This window comes from Carassius auratus, chromosome 21, assembly GCF_003368295.1.
Source record: "Carassius auratus strain Wakin chromosome 21, ASM336829v1, whole genome shotgun sequence".
Taxonomy (NCBI): domain Eukaryota; kingdom Metazoa; phylum Chordata; class Actinopteri; order Cypriniformes; family Cyprinidae; genus Carassius; species Carassius auratus.
In genome coordinates, this window is record NC_039263.1 from 1,317,262 (window position 1) to 1,338,197 (window position 20,936).

The following is a 20,936-nucleotide window of genomic DNA, read 5'->3' on the forward strand; positions in this document are numbered from 1 at the left end:
AACGTTTATATAACGTTCTAATGGTTATTTTTTGGTTTCAAGTGCAAGATGTGGATTTCAAGTTTCTCCTGCCTAAAGGTTTTGCAAAGAATCTGAAGAACCCTAAGCGTCTTCTTTCCATCTTTAAATCTTTAATGGATGCAACTGCGACATTGCACAACACGCCGAGGTGCAATCTGTCCTTATTTACGGCTCTCTCAAGTTCACATTATGCTTTTAGGTGTGAACAAGATGCAAATGTTTTTTTTTTTTTTATCGTCACGCCGGCAATTACAGCGTCAAGAAGCTAACTAGACTGATCAATACAGCCCCCTTCTGCGGGACGTTTGTAGCGTCTAACTCCAATCAGCTTCTGTTGAGTGCTCGAGTAATGCCTTCTGACAAGCTGATGGAGTGGGTGGAGGAGAGAGAGCTCTGGTTGGGCGGATCTGACACTGGTTTGCCTTCGGACCGCCTCTCCAGGTTCCTCCTTCAAGCCTCCGGGGCTGCTGCGCTCGTGTTTAGTTCCCCTCTCATAGTCAAAGGAAGGATTGATTCCTTTGGGAAGAGACACAAATCACTTCAGTTTGATCGAGAGGGCTAAGGATACAGCCTCCTCTTGATTTAGCCACTTTTGACTTTCTTGTTTTGTCCTGACAAAGAAAAAAAGAAGAAGACAAGAGGAGAAAAGTTGTTAGGTCACGGTGACATTTGATATGAGATCTGCTTGATCGCACCAGCTGCTCCCAGGAAACATTATCAGCAGCACAGAAAAGACGTCTTGCTTTTTGTTTCCACTTTGCGTCTTGGTGACACAGCGATCTGTCCTGGTTTCCAAACTCCTTCCCATCTCTCTCTCTTTCTCTCAAGCGCGCGCTCTCTCTCACCCTCTCTCTCTTTTACGCACGGGAGGTGGGCACCTGAGAACACTACCAACGGGAAACGAGTGCGAGAGATCCCGGTTTCATGTTTGGGATTCAGGAGAGCATCCAAAGGAGTGGGAGTATTTTGAAAGAGGAGCCCATCGGAGCCGGCATGAACGCAGTCCGAACATGGATGCAAGGCGCCGGGGTGCTGGATGCGAACACGGCCGCGCAGAGGTAAGATACCCCCGGGGCTGCGACTGCGATCGCCTCCCACGGAGCGCGGACCGATCGTGCTGCCGGCGTTTGTTTTGAGGAAACTCGATCCGGATTGTCGAGGATTAAGCCTTTGATGCGCTTTGCTTTGTCGTTTAGTGAGCTTTGATGAGTTCCTTTGGATGCAAAGTTTGGGGACTTTGCCAAAGCTCACCTTCTTTTGCATGCAGTCACATCTGGAGGTCCTAGGACCACTGGATTGAACTTGCTGGAGAAATAATAAGAATATGCTAATAATTGCCCTACAATAACCTAATAATAACAATAATAATAATAGCCTAATAGAAATAATAATTATAATTTCGTATACACACATGTAGCTACACTCTAAAAAACACTGGGTTAAAAACAACCCAAATTGGGTTGTTTTTAACACAACTGCTGGGTAAATATAGGACAGAACCCATATGGGGTTAAACTAACCCAAGAAGTTGGGTTATTAATTTTAACCCAGCAAATGGGTTGTTTTTTCTACCCAAAAATTGGTTATTTTTACAAAAATAATGGGTTAATTTGATTTCATAAATGGGTTATATTTTCAAAGGAATTTTTATTCCTTTTAACATTAAATATACCACATAATAAACAAACAGGACAACATTGTATTATCTTTATTTTTCTTTCAGCATATTACACTTTTTACACTTTACCTCAACCAAAAATTCAAGAGATCATACAAAACTAAAAAAATAAAATTCCATTTATAAACAGTATTTAAAACAATTTCTTTCATTTTTATGGTTTGACTCTGAAACTTTTCTAAACTGTAAATGTTTAGAAAAAAACATTTGAATTCATAAACTCCAAAGAACCACAAGGTTTAGTAATACATTTAAAAAATAATTCATATTATTTTTAATTCATATGCTCATGAAATTCATGAACTCCAAAAAACCTCAAGTTTTTTTTTAAATATACAAATAAATACTTATTTTTAAATAATCCATATGCTTTACCTCAAGAACTGTTTGTTACAAAGCACATTTGTTTTAAGTCTACATTATGGACCTGTTGTTTTAAGTCCACAAAATGAACACAAAAATAAATCTATGAAATACAACGTATTGGCAGTAAAAGATTTCTACATAAAAATGTAATTGATAATCATCAGTACGCATAAAGTAATACTCTTCCTCAAACAATAAAACAGTTGTTTATACAAAAAAAATATAACAAAAATCTCATGTGCAAATAAAACTTAAACTAAAATGCTACCTCGTGTTCTTGAACCACTGTTTGTTCAAAGAACCTCTTATAATCTACTTGCAAGAATGTAGTGCCCAGTGCAAAAATTTCACTGTTGGGGATTCACTTCCCTCCAACTCAAAAATATTATGAATAAACTCCCTAATATAGAAACAATGTTTCGGTTAGTTTACATCAAAAACATAAAACGATTTGAAACATACATTTACTGTCCCAATGAAGTGAAGTGAAAGTAATGTGATATTCAGCCAAGTATGGTGACCCATACTCAGAATTCACGCTCTGCATTTAACCCATCCGAAGTGCACACACACACAGCAGTGAACACACACACAAACACTGTGAACACACACCCGGAGCAGTGGGCAGCCATTTATGCTGCGGCACCCGGGGAGCAGTTGGGGGTTCGATGCCTTGCTCAAGGGCACCTAAGTCGTGGTATTGAAGGTGGAAGAGAGCACTATACATTCACTCCTCTCACCTACAATTCCTGTCGGCCCGAGACTCGAACACACAACCCTTAAATTGTGAGTCCAACTCTCTAACCATTAGGCCACGACTTCCCCTTAAACAATAGTTCTTTGTTCCAAAGCTTCTCCTGCGAGGATGACAAATGCCCGCGACGCAATGTGTCCATTTTCAAGTTACAGGACATAAGGGTAAGGTCTTGATGCTTCAGCCTTCTGGAGGTACTCCACCATATTTGTTTCAACCTAAAGGACAGATAATGCAAATGAATAAAGGTGAAACAGAATGGGAGTGTCAGGGGTGTGGGTATGGGTGGTGGGTTGGGGATTCATTCGAAACTGTTTATTCAATCAAGCAGTCTTTAGAAACAGTAGGTCTTGTATAGCCAGAGCTTTGGATGAGGCAAAATACCTGAAAATTATTACAGCTTGATCTGGCCCACTTTGATAGAGCCACTGACAGGGATGCAAAGCAAGTCAAAAGAGTTTTGGTAACACTTGTAATACTTTAATTTTACTTTAATTTAACACTTTTAATTTCTACATTTTATATTCTGCCCTACAAAAGCAAAAGACCTTAACTTGCTAGAGTGTGAAACTGAAAAAAAAATTTGCCAGTAAGATGTTTTAGTAATGAAAATTATCTACAGAAAAAAAATTGTGAGCTCAGACTTATTTATCCAAGATACATTATAAATTAAATTACAAAGTTCTTATGGAGCATATCTTGTCAACATGTTACTATATATAAGACTGGAATAACGATGTTGGACATTCAGCTTTGACCACAAAAAAAAAAATTTGTTCTTAATATATTCAAATAGCAAATATTAATTTATTGTAACAATATTTAACAACATTACTATTTTTGCTGTATTTGGATCAAATAAATGCCTTTGTAAGCAGAAGAGACTTAATTTAAAAACATTTAAAAACTCATACCGATCCCAAACTTTTGAATGGTAGTGTATTCAACCTGGTGAAGTCATTAAATGATTGAAGTAAATTTCTGTAAAGTCGTACTTACAGGCTGAATGTCAATGAAAGCTTTTTTGCTTTCATCAATGCTGGGTCGGACTGTTTTTCTGCCAATTTTGTAGGGTGGAGGTAGAAGCAAAACAGGTAACAGCTTTAGTGCAAGATTTCCCTTTGCATCTGTAGGAAAATAATATTACATTCATCAACACTAGTAAAAACAGTAGCGAGTTGTCATTGAGAATATAAGGCCAGATTTACTAAACAGGTCAAATTAGCGTGAGTCCAAAATCCCATAAAAGTGTAGACTGAAGTGTAAAGTTGTGCTGTTGATCCACTGACAATATGCAAATAAAAAAAACAGACACATAATGACCAACATATCCTACCAAGAGCAGCATAAATTAAAAGCATTGTTATAACATATTTGTCTGGCATTCTAAATAAATTAGATGAGAGGAGAAAATGCTGCATTTTCTAGCAGCAATTATTTGCCAAGCACAAAAATGGGTTAAAATATATAAACTACCACAAATATGCAGTAATGTTAGTTGCAAAAAAAATGTGCCCAATTTTTCATCACTGCATTTCTTTAGTAATCCTGACAGTACTATGGTGCAAGCTATTAGTAAATCTGGCCCATAATATCAAAATATTGTAGAAACATTTTAACCTTCTTTCATTTCTTCAGCTGTACATGAAAGCTTTGCTTCTCGCTCACAAAAAGCAAGATCCTGTCAGTATACCAGCCATTTTTCAAACAGTTTTGGGGCTTCATCTTAATGTAAAATGTGAAAGTCCTGTGCAATCTAAAAGCAAAAATTACAAAAAAAAAAACTTCTCAAAAAAGACTTAATATAACTCATGTTACCATATGACAAAGACATTATGTTAACATACCATGCCTGAGGTAGTTAGCCGAGGAAACTCATGGAGGACCTCAAACATATTTTTCAGATGTACTGTTCCACCTGGCTGATGGGCTGTGTGTTGTTTCTCAGCCATTGTTTAATTTCCTCAGCTCTCTCTTCAGAAACGGTTGATTCTACTGGACAAAGAAATAACAATGCTGTTAATCAAATAGAGGCTTATGAACATTTTTTACATGTAAAAGGATTAGTTTCCATAAAAACAGAAATACTCTTCAGAGCTTTTCAACACTTTAACTAGTAAATCCTGGATGTTTCTAAACTCCATGCAAACTGATTCCTGAATTATACTGCTTAACATTTCACTTTGCTCATAATTTGCTCACAAGTCGTTCCAAACCAGTAAGACCTCCGTTCATCTTCGGAAGACAGTTTCACGGTCTCACGGGTTTGGAACAACATGAGGGTGACTTATTAATGACATAATTTTGATTATTGGGTGAATTAACGTTAACCCTTTAACTAAACGGGTATAACCACAATAACGTTACCGGATCTTTTTAATAATAGTAACAGCTGTTTTTTATGGTTTATGGTCATTTTATTATGATCAATGTATGGCAATCATTCAAATTAGATGAGATAAAAGTGTCACCTCCAGCGAAAGGCTGTGGATTTGCCACCACGGACAGTCAAGAGCAGGTCTGAGGGGAAAAAACAATATATTTTAGTCCAAGATTAATTGACACTTACCTGGATTTCAAATAATAATACATTTATTAAATGAATAAATGATTAGAAATTTATTTTTATTGTGAAAAAAAAAAACGAAACACATCAGACAGAAAAAAAATAGGTAACGTTATCTCTGGTGCTCGCAAATGCAGGATGCTTTATGATCTATCATATAACGTTAAGTGATATTTTAAAATCAGAATGGGACATTTTTGCCAATCGGTAACGATTCAATGATAAAAAAAGACCAATACAAACTTTATTTCACCAGAAAGAAAAGGCTGAAGTCAGTTTGTTTTTAAAATATTTTCTCCTGTAACGATCCAAAATATGCCCGCGACAGATGACCCAAAAATTGGGTTGTTTTGACTTAGCACTGCATGCAGTAAGATGGAGGATGGGCAAGGTAAGGAATGGACGTTTACATCACATTGATCTCGTGGCATTGAAATTAATTGACTTAATGGACTTTGAAGTAAATTATGTCATTTAACAGTTAAGAAGAAACGTAAGACTTTGACAAAAGGGTCTTTTAACACATAAAAACTGAAGAAAACGTATTTACTATCCAGCAGGCATTACCAGCAAACCAAAACGAGCGAATCTGGCGGTGCATTTAATGTCATGTAAACGTGACTGTTGTCGCACATTTCTTTGCCTTTTTATCGCTCGTTCGCTCATTATTATGTTATGTGTGTAAATATGTTTAAAAATACATGTCAAATGTATAAATATATTGATACGAACCTTATTTCTCCAAATATTACAGCGTGTGTGGCATCCACCTCCACCTCGAATTCAGTCAGCCCGCGCTGCGCTGATCCTGCGCGGAGTTGATTTGACCCAATGAGCTGGGTTATTGCGTCCGAGTGGGGGAGGGGGTGCATTGATTCAGCTCTCAGTGAAAACGACCCAGAAAATAACCCAGCGGTTGGGTTACATAGAACTACCCAAAAACTACCCAAGACTGAGAAAATAACCCAAAAAATTTACCCAAATGGCTCAACCCAGCACTTGGGTAGAAAAAATAACCCAGGATTTTTTAGTGTGTATAGGTGTTTTTAATTCTCCAATCAATGGGATTAGAAATTAAACATCCATTTTATTTCAATAACACATCTAGCCTGTACGTTATCTGAAGGATGTTGTTCTCCGTGTCTTCCCCGCAGTGGAGTGGGACTGGCCCGGGCGCACTTCGAGAAACAGCCGCCCTCAAATCTTCGCAAATCCAACTTCTTCCACTTCGTTTTAGCCCTTTATGACCGACAAGGACAGCCGGTGGAAATCGAGAGGACCTCTTTTGTCGGATTTGTGGAAAAAGAGAAGGTGAGTTTCATGAACGAGCTTCTTCAAAAACTGATTTTCAGCACCACGATGTCACCGGAGCGCTAAATACGTTCGCACATGCCTTTTTTTTTTTTAAATATATATTTTTAAAAGTGCATAAGCTTTTATATGCCTAGTAAACAAAATAACGCACATTTAAAAACAGTTTAAATAATTAACGTGTGAACATAGCATATTGAAATAATATGTGATCAGTATAAACAAAATTATTGCAATATTACATTGAAATAAACATCAAGGAATAACACAGGAATTAAATCGTATAGTTATTTAATATGAACAATACTAATACAGATTAATTAAAAAAATGTAAGATTAAGGTTTTATATGCATTTCTTTATAAATAAAATTCGTGAATAGGTCTGTTTATTTTGCATGCCTTCAAAATTCAATAACTTGAATTTTTTTCTGCCGCCTTAACAGAATTTTTCAACTATTTTAATAGAGCAAAATGTACATATTTAGAAAAATTTAGATCATGCATTTATATGAATGTAATGTTATATAGCCTAAGTAATATCAGTAATGGCCTATAACTTACTATGATGCTATAACCGAATACTTAGTGACATAACGTACAGCTAAGAATAAATTAATTTGACTTCATACATGAAATTCAATTACTAATTCCGTTTTGTTTAGCTATACACACGCTGTTTTTTTTTTTTTAAACAAAAACAGTATTTGCACTACAACTGAATTATATTAAACAGTGCCAAACCATATTATTTTGTAAGCGCAGTAAACTTTCCTCCCATTACTACCCATATAGCCTATGATTTTGAGACCTGTTGTAATATTATTTTCATGAACAGGAGACTACAGGAGAAAAGACAAACAATGGCATACATTACAGACTGCAACTTCTCTACAGCAACGGTAAGACATGCTCATATTTGCGCGCGACGCTTGCGTTTGCGCACTTTCATTGATCGTGATTTGCAATTCATCGCACTAAAACAGCAACAGTAGCAGGTGCTGTCATTAGGGATCTCAATCTGGCGAAGATTGGCAGTGATTGAAATCAATAATTTAACCGATCGAGACTGTTTCGCTCTGAACAATTAAACGCAATCAGTGGTTGACTCCTCGACACCAACTAATTCTCATTTACTTTCTTCAAATCAAAGCATGGCTCTTCACAATGAATCAGTTTGAATTTAAAGCATTAATAATTCACTCAAGGTTTAAATCAATTAGAAACCCATTTCCAACCCAGCGATATTAATTGTTAATGTGTTTTTCTTGGAGTGAGTGTGGATTGATCATGTTCATTAGTGTGGAATCTGACAGCCTGTCTATCATTTGTCATCTGGTCAGTTTCTAAATAAACCAGCTGTTAGTTCTGCCACCTCTCGAGCATACTGTGCTCAGTGCTTTTGTAAACGTTTTCATCACTATTTACCATCGCAATAATTTCTGTCATTTTGATTTGTGATTTTATTCGTCAGTATTAAAAATGTCGTGATTTTGGCACCATTTAGATTTTAATTTAAATAATTAAACTTAAGTATAATTAATTTTTAAATTCAATCATGCATTACGTGTTTTCATAAAGAATTAACCATATAAACTAGTAATAAAAAGTAGTATATAAACCGTTAATTATGATATGTGACATGGGCAGGTGTATTCAATGTTAAAGTTATAATTAGGCTACTTATACATTTTTCCTTCCCAAAATATCTAATCTAAAAAAAAAAAGAAAAAAAAGAAAAGTAATTTAGTTCTTTAATCTTCTTCTATAAATACAGTATGTGGAAAATACTATGTTTTACATATATGGCATATATTGTTTATTTAATATCTTGACATATTACAATACAATTAGGCTTGTTTTTTCAAGAGCATTATGCTTGGTGCAATTACAGTGCATTGCAATGGCCGATTTAGAGATAATGAATGTGAATGTGTTTGTGGGAAATGTGATGAAAGGCACATGCTAATGTCAAGTTTTTTGTGTTCCAGGCATCAGAACAGAGCAGGATTTTTATGTAAGACTAATTGACTCCATGACTAAACAGGTAAGGGTTCATCTCGTCCCGTGCACCACCATCTGCGCATGTCACCAGAGGCTAATTCATACATGTTGGGGCATCAGGACATGCTAAGGGTTGAACTGTTTGTGCTCCGTACAGATGAATCTCACAGCGGAGAGCATGCGTATCTCCCACGGGCAGTGTCACATTTTTACATGCATCATTGGATGTCCTGTGGCCTCTTTTGGGCTTTTTGTGCTCGGTGGTTTTAAAGTTTCTTTGGTGTTTAACTGTACAGCAGAGAGTGTATTTTAAGGGCACCCATATTTTCTTTTCAGATTTTTTCTTATCAGTTTTTTTATTATTATTATTATTTTTGCTACGCTTGCATAGCTCCTTCTAGACCTTTTCGTGAACATGTTTGTGTTTCCCGTTGGTGTGGTTCACATGTCATGCTCTGCTGCTTTCTTCTGAACTCTGTCTTGTTTCATTTCTAGTATGTACGATATGGCAGATCTACATTATTAGTGTTGCCTGTTTCCTGTTTCCTGTTTGATTTTATCTGTCACCGAAGACATGTGTGGCCCTGGGCTAGTGATTGGATGGTTTTTAACTAGTGTTTTTTTTCTGACCCTGGATCAGCCCTAATTAGCATGTCATGGGAATTAGCGATTAGCATTTTTGTCAAAGAGAAACATATCCGTGCAAACTGAGAAAGGCTCCACGCTAGGCTCTTTACACTTCACTAATGGTCGCTAACTTACATGCGGGCGGCAGCTCCCTCTCCCTCCTGCCTAAGTTGCGTGGCGGGAAACATCATAGCGCATTAAACCCCAGTAGCTGCCACTTTGACAGCACTAGTCTGGCAGTAGGTAGAAAAGCTGTTGTTTCCTAACTATCTGCTTTGCTGCACTTCGTGGGAGGACATGGCACTTTTGAGCGAAGTGTCGCTAGAGCGCTGTTTATCAGTGTCAAGTTAAAAAATAATCACCCAGACGCCTCGGCTTCCCCCTCACAAATCTTTTGTAGTTGTTTGCCGGCAGTTTTCATGTCAGTCTTCTCGGAATATATTTAGCACGTGTATTCATTATTTTTGCGCAGGTATTACAACACATGTAATAGAAGTCACAGAGAATGAGATTGCGATCCCCTTTGCTGCCGCATTGTGCGCGGGAAACTTTCAGATGTGAAGACAACCCATGGTTGAATCATCTTGCTAAAGGGATCCACTTAGAACTACACTTAAAGATTGGGGAACATGTGTAACGGCAGTCGGAGGATATCAAATCCCCTTCTCCAACAACAAGATAGATAGTTACCTTGTAACAACTCAAAAAGCACCGTAACGAGTGATATATTTACCGCGCCGACAGGCTGTTGTCTTTGATTTCCTCAGGTGAATGAGAGTGTGAGAGAGTTTGGGATCAGATGTGGTTTCGCTCTGGGCCAGTCAGACCTGTTGAGAGGGTGAAATGAGACCTGGATACCGGCTGACCACAGGACAGCTACAGGTGTCTCGGGCCATGTTGCGGCTCGGGCTACAAACAAGCTTTCGGATTGAAGAGTAGACTCTCTTGAGAAGGGAGTGCGGATGTTACTCCGCTGGCAGTCGTTATCGGGTTACAGACGACCTGAGTAATCTTTTGTGATGTTCTATATCCCCGTCGGCCTTCTGTAATCACTCAGAAGCAGTCGTGAGATGCTAGTTATAGGGCTGTGTAGTAAGTTAAGTTGCAACGTTAATGAACTTTTGCAGGCCGAAAGGTCCATTGTCCATCGTCAACGACACAGCTCACACAGAAAGTCACTTTCAAACCAAATAGTTTTCTTATGACATTTGAGTGAAATTCCCAATCGCATGGATTCCTGGCCAAATAATTGAACGCTGCAACTTTAGAGAGCAGCGCTGATTCAAATTTGTTAGCAATCATGTTACTTTCTATGTGGCTGTGGGAACAAATGCTAATCCCAGAGGCTTGTACAGTGTTTCGCAATACTAGCAAGGCTAAAACACTTACACTCTGTTTATGTTACGGTGGCAAAAACAGCTAAAACAGCTTTAGCTTGGACTGTAATTAGTGTCCAGATTTACTGTTATACTGCGGATACAGAGCTTATTATTCTGTGGCGAGATTTTACTCTTGCAACCGCTCAACAGTTGCATGAAGATGCTTGTTATTTTGGTAGTTACTGTCACAGGCAAATTATTAGATTCAGCAGAGACCGTAAACATCCCAGTGTTTAACATTTCAAGCTATAGTGTTAATTTGCTGCATCTGTTGTTTTAGCAGTGGCCTAGCGGTTAGAATATGTGCTCTGAATCTGACATTGTGAGCTGTAGCTCATTTCGCTTTCATTTTGTATTGGTTTGTTTGTCATGCTTTAAACTTGTATTAAACCCAGAATACACGAGTTTAGGCGGCTGAGGGAAGAAAACTTCACATACTAAGATTCTAGCATGCTAATTCAAGGAATAGTAACATGGGTTAAGTGCAAACCCCGCCCCACAGTTTTCATTGGTCAACTCAATCACTTGGTCACCTGTTAAGAAAAGTTTAGAATTCATAGACTGATTTCAGATTTCACAAATGGTTCAGATCACGACAAACAATGATGCTATTTATCAGAATGTGCTATCTATGCTTTACCAAAGTTAACGTTAGGCGTTAGTATTTGTTTAGACAGAAAATACTGCGATTGACGAGAGCAATTAAATCTTTAGAACTGGCTGTGGCGTGGGATCTGCATTTAACAAGTTTGACGAAAATAATCACACCTTTATACTGGGATTGTAACTTCTTATGGGGTACAGAAGAGAGAGTCGGGGATGTGGGGGGGGGCCTCAAGTGTGAGTTTGACAGTTAAAACTGTGATCAGCAGTTTCAAGCGCCAACACATCTGATAAACACAGTGCAGAGACAGCAGACCTCCCACATTCCTCCCTCATCTATCCTACTTTTCATTTTCCTCTGTCATTACCTCCTGGATTGTTTATGTTTTTAAGATGCAGTGCGAGATGTTTGTTGTTTAGCTTGAGCTAACTTAAGCTTGAGCTAAACTTAGCCAGTGAGTCAGACCACGCCCTCTCTCCAAAACCCCGCCCTCCAAAGGCATGTCAAATACAAAATGCATTGTGATTGGTTTGGCAATGCACATTTCTTTTCACGTAGCTTTGTTTTCTCACTCTTTTAACCCATCCACTCCACAGCTCTCTTCTTTTCTGCCTTGTTTTGATCCCGGCTCTCCTGCTCACCGTCTAGAAGTCCCTCAGATGTCTGTCTCTAGAAACCCTGCGTCTATTCTCCTGTCTGTCTCTCTGCCTGCCCAACTCTTGCTCTCTCTTCCGCTTCTCTTGTTTCTCAGGCTTTATGTCTGAACAGCTGATCAGGGGTGGGGTGGGATACTTATTCGTGTATGTGAACGCTCCTGTGTGTGTGGGAGAACAAAGAGTGAAATCACCGCCAAGACAGCACCTCTTTAAAGGTAGCGCAGTGGCCTGGGAAAAAAAGGCAGCCGTGTTCTTAATGGCATGCTAACAGATGATGCCAACTGTGTAGGAAGTAGGTTTCCAATTATTTATAGCTTCTTGTTTACTTGCCTTCGATTTCAAGCATCACATCAAAGCCATTGAGGAAAACGCTGGATGAAATATGAAAAGTGTGCTTGGCGAGATGAAATATGTATTACAAGGCATATGAATGTTGCATGCTTATTAATGTGCCCTTCTCGCACTTTGGCACGCAGTTAAAACTTCCCTAAAAATCACACTAATAGAACATTAACATAGGGTAATTTTTACGCACCACCTTTGCACACTCTGTGTGCAAGAAACTATTTCCTGCGTTTATCACAGCACTTCCTGTTCTTTGATCGCAGTAAAAGCAGTCTTTAAAGAGTCTTTAAAAGTTATCGAGATGGCACACTGTAGGAGCTGGTAACCTAAAATGTCCCTTTTGAGAGCGCTTAATACAAACAAAATACTAATGAATCTTAATATGAGTCACTTCCATTTGTATGACTGGAGGAAAATGAGACACTATTGTGCAAAGCATTGTGGATTGCTTTGCAATGGACAATTATGCAATTTGACAATAAAAAAAATACAAAATAAATAAAAACATGAAATTATATCTTGTGAGAAAAAACAAAAAAAACCAAAAAAAAAAAACAATGTGTATTCATTAATATGTAGGGTAATTGGTTGACTTAAATGGTGGAATATCACCCAAATTACCTTTTATAATCGATTCATAATATTTTATTAAGTCATTAAAGCAAGTGAAAGAATACTGCTGTTCCGGAGCACAGCTCTGCCGGAATGGGAGAAGATAGATTTGGTGTTTATAGATAGTAATATGAAGCAGGTCTTTGGGCTGGCAGACAGTGATGCATGCTGTGTACTTCTAGAAGACCTTAGCCCCCATTCCCTCAAAGTGAAAGAAAACCATCTGAACAAATGCTCCGAGCTTGCCAACTCCAGCACTGGCTGTAACAATATCACTTTCAGTGCCTTTGTATAATGTAAAGTACATCTGAAAGACATCAAACAATGAGCCGATGTATCGTCTGTCTCTGGATATTTCTCCTGTCAAATTACCCTTTTCTTGGTAGATAGAACTTTCCGTCAGTGTTTTCTTTTTTTTCCCAGTTAAGGTCAATGTGACAAACTTTTTCGATGGTGGACAGGCTTGCTGAATTACACCTCCGTTACATGGCAGAGAGTAATGACTGTGCGTAACGGGACAGATTTGCTGCCTACGAATGAGATCCCAGAATCTTAGCAAGGTGACACGCTTGGCGTAGTCAAACGCGGCACTGTTCGGAATGGCATGCCATGTCCAACATTCAGCTCGGGGAGGAGGGGGGACACACGAGGCTTTGCCAGCCTGGCAGCGCTGTGTTTTGTGTTAAGGAGGGGTGAGAGCAAAGCCGAGAAAATTTGGGAGAAAATCGGGGGGCCGTACCAGATGGTGCACCGTGCTCCAGTCTGGCATCCCAACTGCTCTCTCGCACCCACCTCCTCCCCCCACCGCCCCTGTGCCCCCCGCCACTGATGGTTTGGCACGTCACACGCTAGCATAGGTAGTATCCCAGTGAGCGCATAGGCACTTCACATTTTTACCCATGAGTGAGAGATGCAAAAATGAAAGAGTGAATTGAAGAGATAAATACTGTCAATATTGTGATATAACTATAAAATAACTGTTTACCATTTGAATAGATTTCCAAATGTAATTTATTCCTTGGACATTACAGCTGAATCTTCAGCATCAGTCCTCAATGTCACATGATCCTTCTGAAATCATTCTAATATGATATTTGGTGTTTGATTATTATTGCCGTTTAATTATTAATAATGGTTCTTATAATTATCAATGCTGAAAATAGTTTTTGCTCTTTAATATTTTGTTGAGCCCATTAAACTTTTTTAAAGATTATTCAATAATTTAAAAAATCAAAAGAACAGCATTTATTCAAAATACAAAAGTTTTGTAAAATTATAAATATATTGAAAAAAAAAAAAGAAAAGAAGAAGAAACTTTTTGGTAGAGTATCACACAAATATTAAACAGCACAACTGTTTCTAACATTTATAATAATAATAAATGTGTGTTTTTTTGTTGTTGTTTTTTTTAGCAGCAAATCATGGTAATGATGTTTCACAATATTACGGTTTTACTGTATTTCTGATTGCTAAATGCAGCCTTGGATAAGAGATATCTTTGAAACACATTTTGAAACACAAAACTTTTGTTTCAAACTGATAGTGTAGCCTATGTAATTATGACATTTGATAACATTTCATTTGGAGACTGATATGACCAAAATATTACTAAGTGAGTCAGATCTTGATTAACAATCCACTCTGACTGATTCAGACTGATTCAAAAGAACTGGCTCATAAGTCTTATTTTTTCATGAATCAAACAACACTAGTCACGCCGTATACTTTGATTCAGCAAAAAGCAGCTTGTTAGACATTTGCTTGTGAATCGAACAAGTCCAGTCCGGCATTGTTTGTTGGATGCTTTTTACGTTTAGCGTTCAAGTATAACTAAATAGACCTTTCTTGTGTTTTTTTGAGATATGGTGTCTTTTTGTAATATAAATGGATAAATCATCTTTACCTGCTGTACAGTCATTCCGAAGCTGCACACAATGCTGCTTCATCGTCGACAAATGATTGAAGAAGTTTTGCCATATGCTTATTTCTTCCATTGAATGCATAGTAGGTAAATATCTACCCTCAATCAGCTCTCATTTGTTCTTTTCTTAGAAAATATGCCATTACTATTTCAGTTTGACAAACGGTGGCAAATGATGCGGAAGTGAACTGTCCGAATTCATCACACTGAATCACGAACAATTTCAGATCTTTTTTCAAACTCGTATGACCAGGGAAGTCGTGGCCTAATGGTTAGAGGGTTGGACTCCCAATCGAAGGGTTGTGGGTTCTAGTCTCGGGCTGGACGGAATTGTAGGTGGGGGGAGTGCATGTACAGTTCTGTCTCCACCTTCAATACCACGACTTAGGTGCCCTTGAGCAAGGCATCGAACCCCCAACTGCTCCCCGGGCGCCGCAGCATAAATGGCTGCCCACTGCTCCGGGTGTGTGCTCACAGTGTGTGTGTGTGTGTTCACTGCTCTGTGTGTGTGCATTTCGGATGGGTTAAATGCAGAGCACAAATTCTGAGTATGGGTCACCATACTTGGCTGAATGTCACTTCACTTCAGTTAGAACAAAAGAGCGAATCATTCACAAATCTGGCATGCTAGCTCTAAATAGTTTATAGTAAACACACAACATGATTTCTGAATCACATTTTGATACATTTTACAAACTCAACGCTATATTACAGAAGTAAAATTGCAAACAGTATTTCCTTTTGACATTCAGCAGTAGGTTTTTTCTTATCCATAGGAATCACTATCATTACATCTCCCGCTTGTTAGAATCTGAGCAGCCAGTTACGTTACATATCATCTCCTCCATCTACAACAGGTGTTCTTCGGCTTGTTACCCATCCCTCAAATCATTCAGAGCTTGTGCTATTGCACATCCAAGCCTCTAACAATGTTACCCCACCTCAGCCCCGAGCCCTGGAGGAGCTAGAAGTGAAACAATGAGCTCTTCTTATTGGAGCACCTTCATTTCTCACCTTCTGTTTTCCTTTACGTAATGAGCCACAGTCCTGTGTGGAGCCGGAGCTCTGGCCAGCCTGTCCAGAAATATTGGATCAGCCTAGACGATTCCCCACGACACATGCTGATATTTATTAAATACGACCAGGCCAACAGGCTTTAAAGGCAGAACTACGCCTCCTCGCAGCGTGTTCCTCGAGTGGAATGGGCTTCTGTGAATCCATCGCTGAATGTGAGGGTGGATAAGTGGAGGAAATTTTTTTTTTGGGGGGGATGTCGTGTGGTCAGTGTCAGCTTCCTGAAATATATCTTCACATGTAACATGCTTCATTTAATTTTGATTTCACAAGAATATTAAATAAAGCCTGTGTGAGTCCAAACTCTGACTTTTCCCCCCTCTCTCTGTTCAAAGGCCATCATATATGAAGGTCAGGACAAGAATCCGGAGATGTGCCGTGTGCTCCTGACTCATGAAATCATGTGCAGGTGAGACTTTTTCCATTTTCCGAGTTTCCAAGTGATTCGTATGTCCTGCTGAAAATGCTGCGTGATAAGGCGCAATCACAGCAAATCAGAACATATTTCAAATTTAAAAACCCAATCAAACTGTATAGTACATAATCTTTTAAATAATAATTATAAATAACAATTCAGTTCGTTCCACTGGCTGAAAGTACTTTTAATTGGCACTTTATTCAGTGCATGTTTAAGCATCAACTCTAAAGTCGTCATTTGGGAGAACACTAGCACATAGCAAACCTTAACGCTAATAAACATGGACTGCCGCAAAAACTCACTCTGTGTTTCAAAAATGCCTTGCTGTGTAGCATTATAAAAACAGTACATGGAATAAATAGTATGTCCGAATTCAAAATACTCATAAAACAGTAGGCAGAAAGTCCGCTGAGATTCGGAAATACGCATCTGATGGATGCTTTACTATCCCATGAGGCCACAGGAGACGAGTTCACATGACATCGAAAAGACGCAACTGCCGCTCTGAGTCACAAGACAATCTAGTACATCTGGATTTCATTCGTACTACATATGTTCATGCTATACAGAACATTCTTTTCTTTAACTTTTGCAAAGTTATGGGATTCTGGGCGCAGCTTTAGATTTTGATTTAATGCTATATTTTGTATTCCGGGATGTTGAACCAATGAGATTTCGCTCTGTGACTTTCCAAACACCCTGCTGATCGTCACTTTATTCTGTTGCGCGGTACACTCTACTGCTGTATTCTGTTTCAATTCACACTAATACCATCCAGGTCAAACTCACAAACCCCTAGTGAACAACAGAGAGAGCGAGAGAGAGAGAAAAAACAAGTAGAAGATGACTTTTTCTATCAAATTCTATGTATTTAATTAACATCCAAAGATGAATTTGCTTAAAAGTAGGTTGTGATGATCGACTCGCGCCTATTTTTAGTAGTATTTTAACAGTGCCGCCCACCCTTGTAACCCCCCCCCCCCCATGAATATCACCCTGATGCCTGGTTAATTAGGACAAGCAGAAACTCATTACTCAATCTGAAATTTCAGTCTGCTCCGTTAACAAACGTGCCCTGGCTCACATTGCATCTACGAAATATATGCCAGGTTTTACCAGCAATGCATCACACAATTTAAAGGTGTTATAAAGGCACTTTTGCATTAAAAAGAACCAAAATCGTATATATATATTTTTTTATGTTTTTTTTTTAACTGACAGCAAATGTATACCCAAACCGATGTAGTCTTCTCCCCCCACCTGCCAAATCAGCATTGATAGGCAATCGTGTATGTGTGCGTGCGATAGCCTGTATGTGTACCATCAAATGCTGCCGCAATTATAAGCAGAAAATTAGGCTGTTCACCATTAATCAGCTCCACTAATTGCCACGCACCACCATTAGCCATATGGTGCCATGCCAGCTTGCAAGTGTGGGACAAAAGTGCTTATTCCTATCATTTTAACCAACTAGGGGGAGGATAAAAAAAAAAAAAAAACAGGAAATGTTTCAGGATGTTGTTTGTCGTGAAACTAGCCAAAATCGTTCTTCTAAAGACTAAAGTTGTCATAACACAAATCCAATCTCATGAATCAAAGGAATCATGGAAAGGAAACATATGTTGGAGGCGTGTGATAGTAGCCTAGCCACGTTCCAGCGTTGACAGAGCCGACTACATCCTGCTAATTACATTTAGCCCATTTAGACATTTCTTCAAAAGCCGCATCAGGAAGGAAGCGTTAAGATCTAAGATGCGATTTCCTTTGGGTGTCCTACGGGACGATCTTGAAGAGGATCAGGAAAAAGATTATAACCTTCCCAACCTCCCAGTAAGCTAATTTAGGCATGCAATAATTACTTGCAGTTGAATTTGCTAAGGCAAGTGTTCATAACTTTTTCATACTTATGTTAAGTGTTTGTTCAAATATATAAACTCTATAAGTGCAATATAAGTGCAACTGACCTCAAATAACTTATTTTTGATAGCAACCACATGAAGTAGCAATGTGATGTAAGCCTCAATATTGTGTCAGGTTTTTAAATATTTTATAAAAAAAAATTTTGTCCAGGTTTATTAATGCATTGATATATATATATATATATATATATATATATATATATATATATATATATATATATATATATATATATATATATATATATATATATATATATATATATATATATGTATGTATATATATATATATATATATATATATATATATATATATATATATATATATATAAAATGCAAACACATATATTAAATTACTTTAATACAAATATTTCTTTAATGAGCTTGTTTTAATGTATTTTTATTTTAGGTATAAAGTTATCTAAAACAATATTTATTAGATATATTTAAAATAATAACATATAATAACTTAGTTTACTATAATAACATAGTAAAAATAATAACATATTTTCCTAAATCTTTAATGCACGTGTACACAACTTAAAAAAAAAATGCTTGGTGTAAAATTAAAAGTTTAGTTAGGTTGGATATCTGAAAAACAACAACAACAACATCAAACAAAACACTGTAAATTTGTAGTTGTTTTAACTAAATGTAGCAACTAAATGTTAACTAAATGTTTTTTTGCAGTATGTTAACATTTTTCAAAACCAAATGAGAACAACATGAATTCTGACCCATCAACCATAAAAGACTGCAGCAGCAAAGCACTGTCAACCACTCACAACACTCTTGCATCATACCAGTTAGTTTTACATAAGAAAAATGTAGTTAACAATATTTCTCTTTAATTGTTTTGAATGTGTTTCTATAAACTTGAATGCTCAAGGTTCGGTGTATCAGGAGCTAAACTGTGTCTCCCATGGGCACTGCTGGATTTGATCATTAGGCTTCTACAAATTTTCTTCCTGCACTGTATAAATACACACACACACACACACAGAGGCACTGCAATCCCTTGTTCCAGTCCTTTGGGAGGACACTGACCTAGTTGAGGAAGCCTTGCAGAAGGAGGGGCGAGAGAGATAAAGATTTAGATGTAGATAGAGGGAGAGAGAGATAGATTTTAGTCTTCTATTCATGATGAGTTTCTAAAGAAAGACATTCATCATGCATACCTGAAGAAGAGTATTATATAAATCACATACACACGGTTCCTCATGAATAAGCATGGTACATCTCATGATACGATCTGAAAGTCTGTGAATGAATGACAAAGTCTATTGATACGTCTAAAAACTGTGTCGGTGGAGAAAATAGGGAGCTGGGAATGAGGTAACAAGAGAAACCGTGAGGCGGGAGGGTGGAAGCAGAGAGAGTTGTGGGAGGAAGAAAAACTGAAGGGGGAAGGACAATGCCAGGGGTGTCATGTGACAGTTTTGTCCCCAGCCCTTATTCAGTGTCCTGCTGCCATCTGTGCGGTGGAAATGTGATGCCGGTGGTCTCCAAACCGCTGCTGAAGCCCCTCGCACACCTTAAATTCTCCTCTCGTCAGTCTGCTAACCCTTATCACCTATGCAAATGCAGAGAAGGTCTAGCAGTGACATTGAAAGTGCTTCACGTGTTAATGTGGCGGTAACAAACTCCAATACACAAGGTGGCGATAGAGTTACAGTTAAGCTTTTAGGTCAACAAGACATCAAAGATTGACTCTAATTGCTTTCTTTATACATGCTATTGTGCAAGATTCATCGGTTAAAATTATTCCGAAGTAAAAGGTCCTTCATCTATTCAATTTTAAGCCTCTGAAACGACTTTCCTTTTTTAGTGATGTCACCAAGCCCTTGTTTAAACCCCTCCCCTTTTAACTATCAGACTTTTGATTTAAAATCTAGTCTAGCTTGCATATCTAAGCATTAACATTGAGGTTCTAACATTGAGTGTTTTTCTTTGTCTACAACATAATTGTGCGTAAAACTTAATGGACAACATACAAAGACATGAAAAATATGACTTGCTAAAATAACAGACAAGGTGGTGGTTTTCGATTTAACTTGTGACATAGGAAGTCTAATTTAAACTGATATTTTCTTTGTTTTCAGTCGTTGTTGTGACAAAAAGAGTTGCGGGAACCGCAACGAGACACCCTCGGATCCCGTCATCATCGACAGGTAGGAAACTCTTCCTGATACTGTTTGTGTGCCTGAAAACATTTGATACTTTCATTGTTATCCTCATGCCATTGGAGGCTGTGGTTGACGTCGCTATTGAAGCAGTTCTCAGGACACTGAGACGCTGGAGTCCTACGGCCGTCTCGCTTGAGTCACTTGTTGGTTAAACGCTCTGTCATGTTGTTTCTTTGGCTGCTATTTTTCCACCATGTTCTTTTTGTTGTGGGTTCAGGATTGGCTGTGCCCAAGCACTTGATATTAATGTGCTTTTTATTGCTATCTTTGCCTGAGTAAATTACAGGCTTAAAGACTTTAGTCAAAGGCTAGTCTTTGTGTTAAAAGTATTCAGTGAGTAATTTCTCTTGAGAACATGTTTGACAGTAAACATGTAAGCAATTTAGATAATATCTACATGGTATGTATTTCAAATTGAGATCTGCTCCCCCCTTAAGAAGTAAAAAAAAGACAGTGTTCTTGGTCTTTTTATTCTGTCTTAATCAAACCCACATGTAAAA

General features: G+C 38.0%; 1 protein-coding gene and 1 long non-coding RNA gene across 6 annotated transcripts in view; one reads left to right on the forward strand and one right to left on the reverse strand.

The window, feature by feature from the left end:
- Positions 1-261: 261 nt before the first annotated feature.
- LOC113038178 (transcription factor COE1) overlaps positions 262-20,936 on the forward strand; it is a 122,237-nt gene continuing 101,562 nt past the window's right edge. For 2 of the 4 annotated variants that reach the window (XM_026195427.1, XM_026195425.1), the window contains exons 1-6: positions 264-1,079; positions 6,540-6,696; positions 7,533-7,596; positions 8,686-8,741; positions 16,252-16,325; positions 20,353-20,421. In XM_026195427.1, the coding sequence (XP_026051212.1) occupies positions 946-1,079; positions 6,540-6,696; positions 7,533-7,596; positions 8,686-8,741; positions 16,252-16,325; positions 20,353-20,421 (554 nt within the window). In that variant the 5' untranslated portion in view covers positions 264-945. Of the gene's footprint in view, positions 1,080-6,539; positions 6,697-7,532; positions 7,597-8,685; positions 8,742-16,251; positions 16,326-20,352; positions 20,422-20,936 lie in introns of all 4 variants that reach the window. The other 2 variants (XM_026195426.1, XM_026195424.1) reach the window with 2 other exon arrangements.
- On the reverse strand, positions 2,661-6,417 carry LOC113038179 (uncharacterized). Of its 2 annotated transcripts, none has more exons than XR_003274737.1 (6): positions 6,118-6,417; positions 5,291-5,339; positions 4,667-4,811; positions 4,440-4,575; positions 3,819-3,946; positions 2,661-3,037 (listed from the first exon to the last, which is right to left on the reverse strand). It is a non-coding gene; the product is annotated as an uncharacterized LOC113038179 (long non-coding RNA). The 2 variants fall into 2 exon arrangements; XR_003274736.1 differs by having other exon boundaries at positions 4,667-4,814.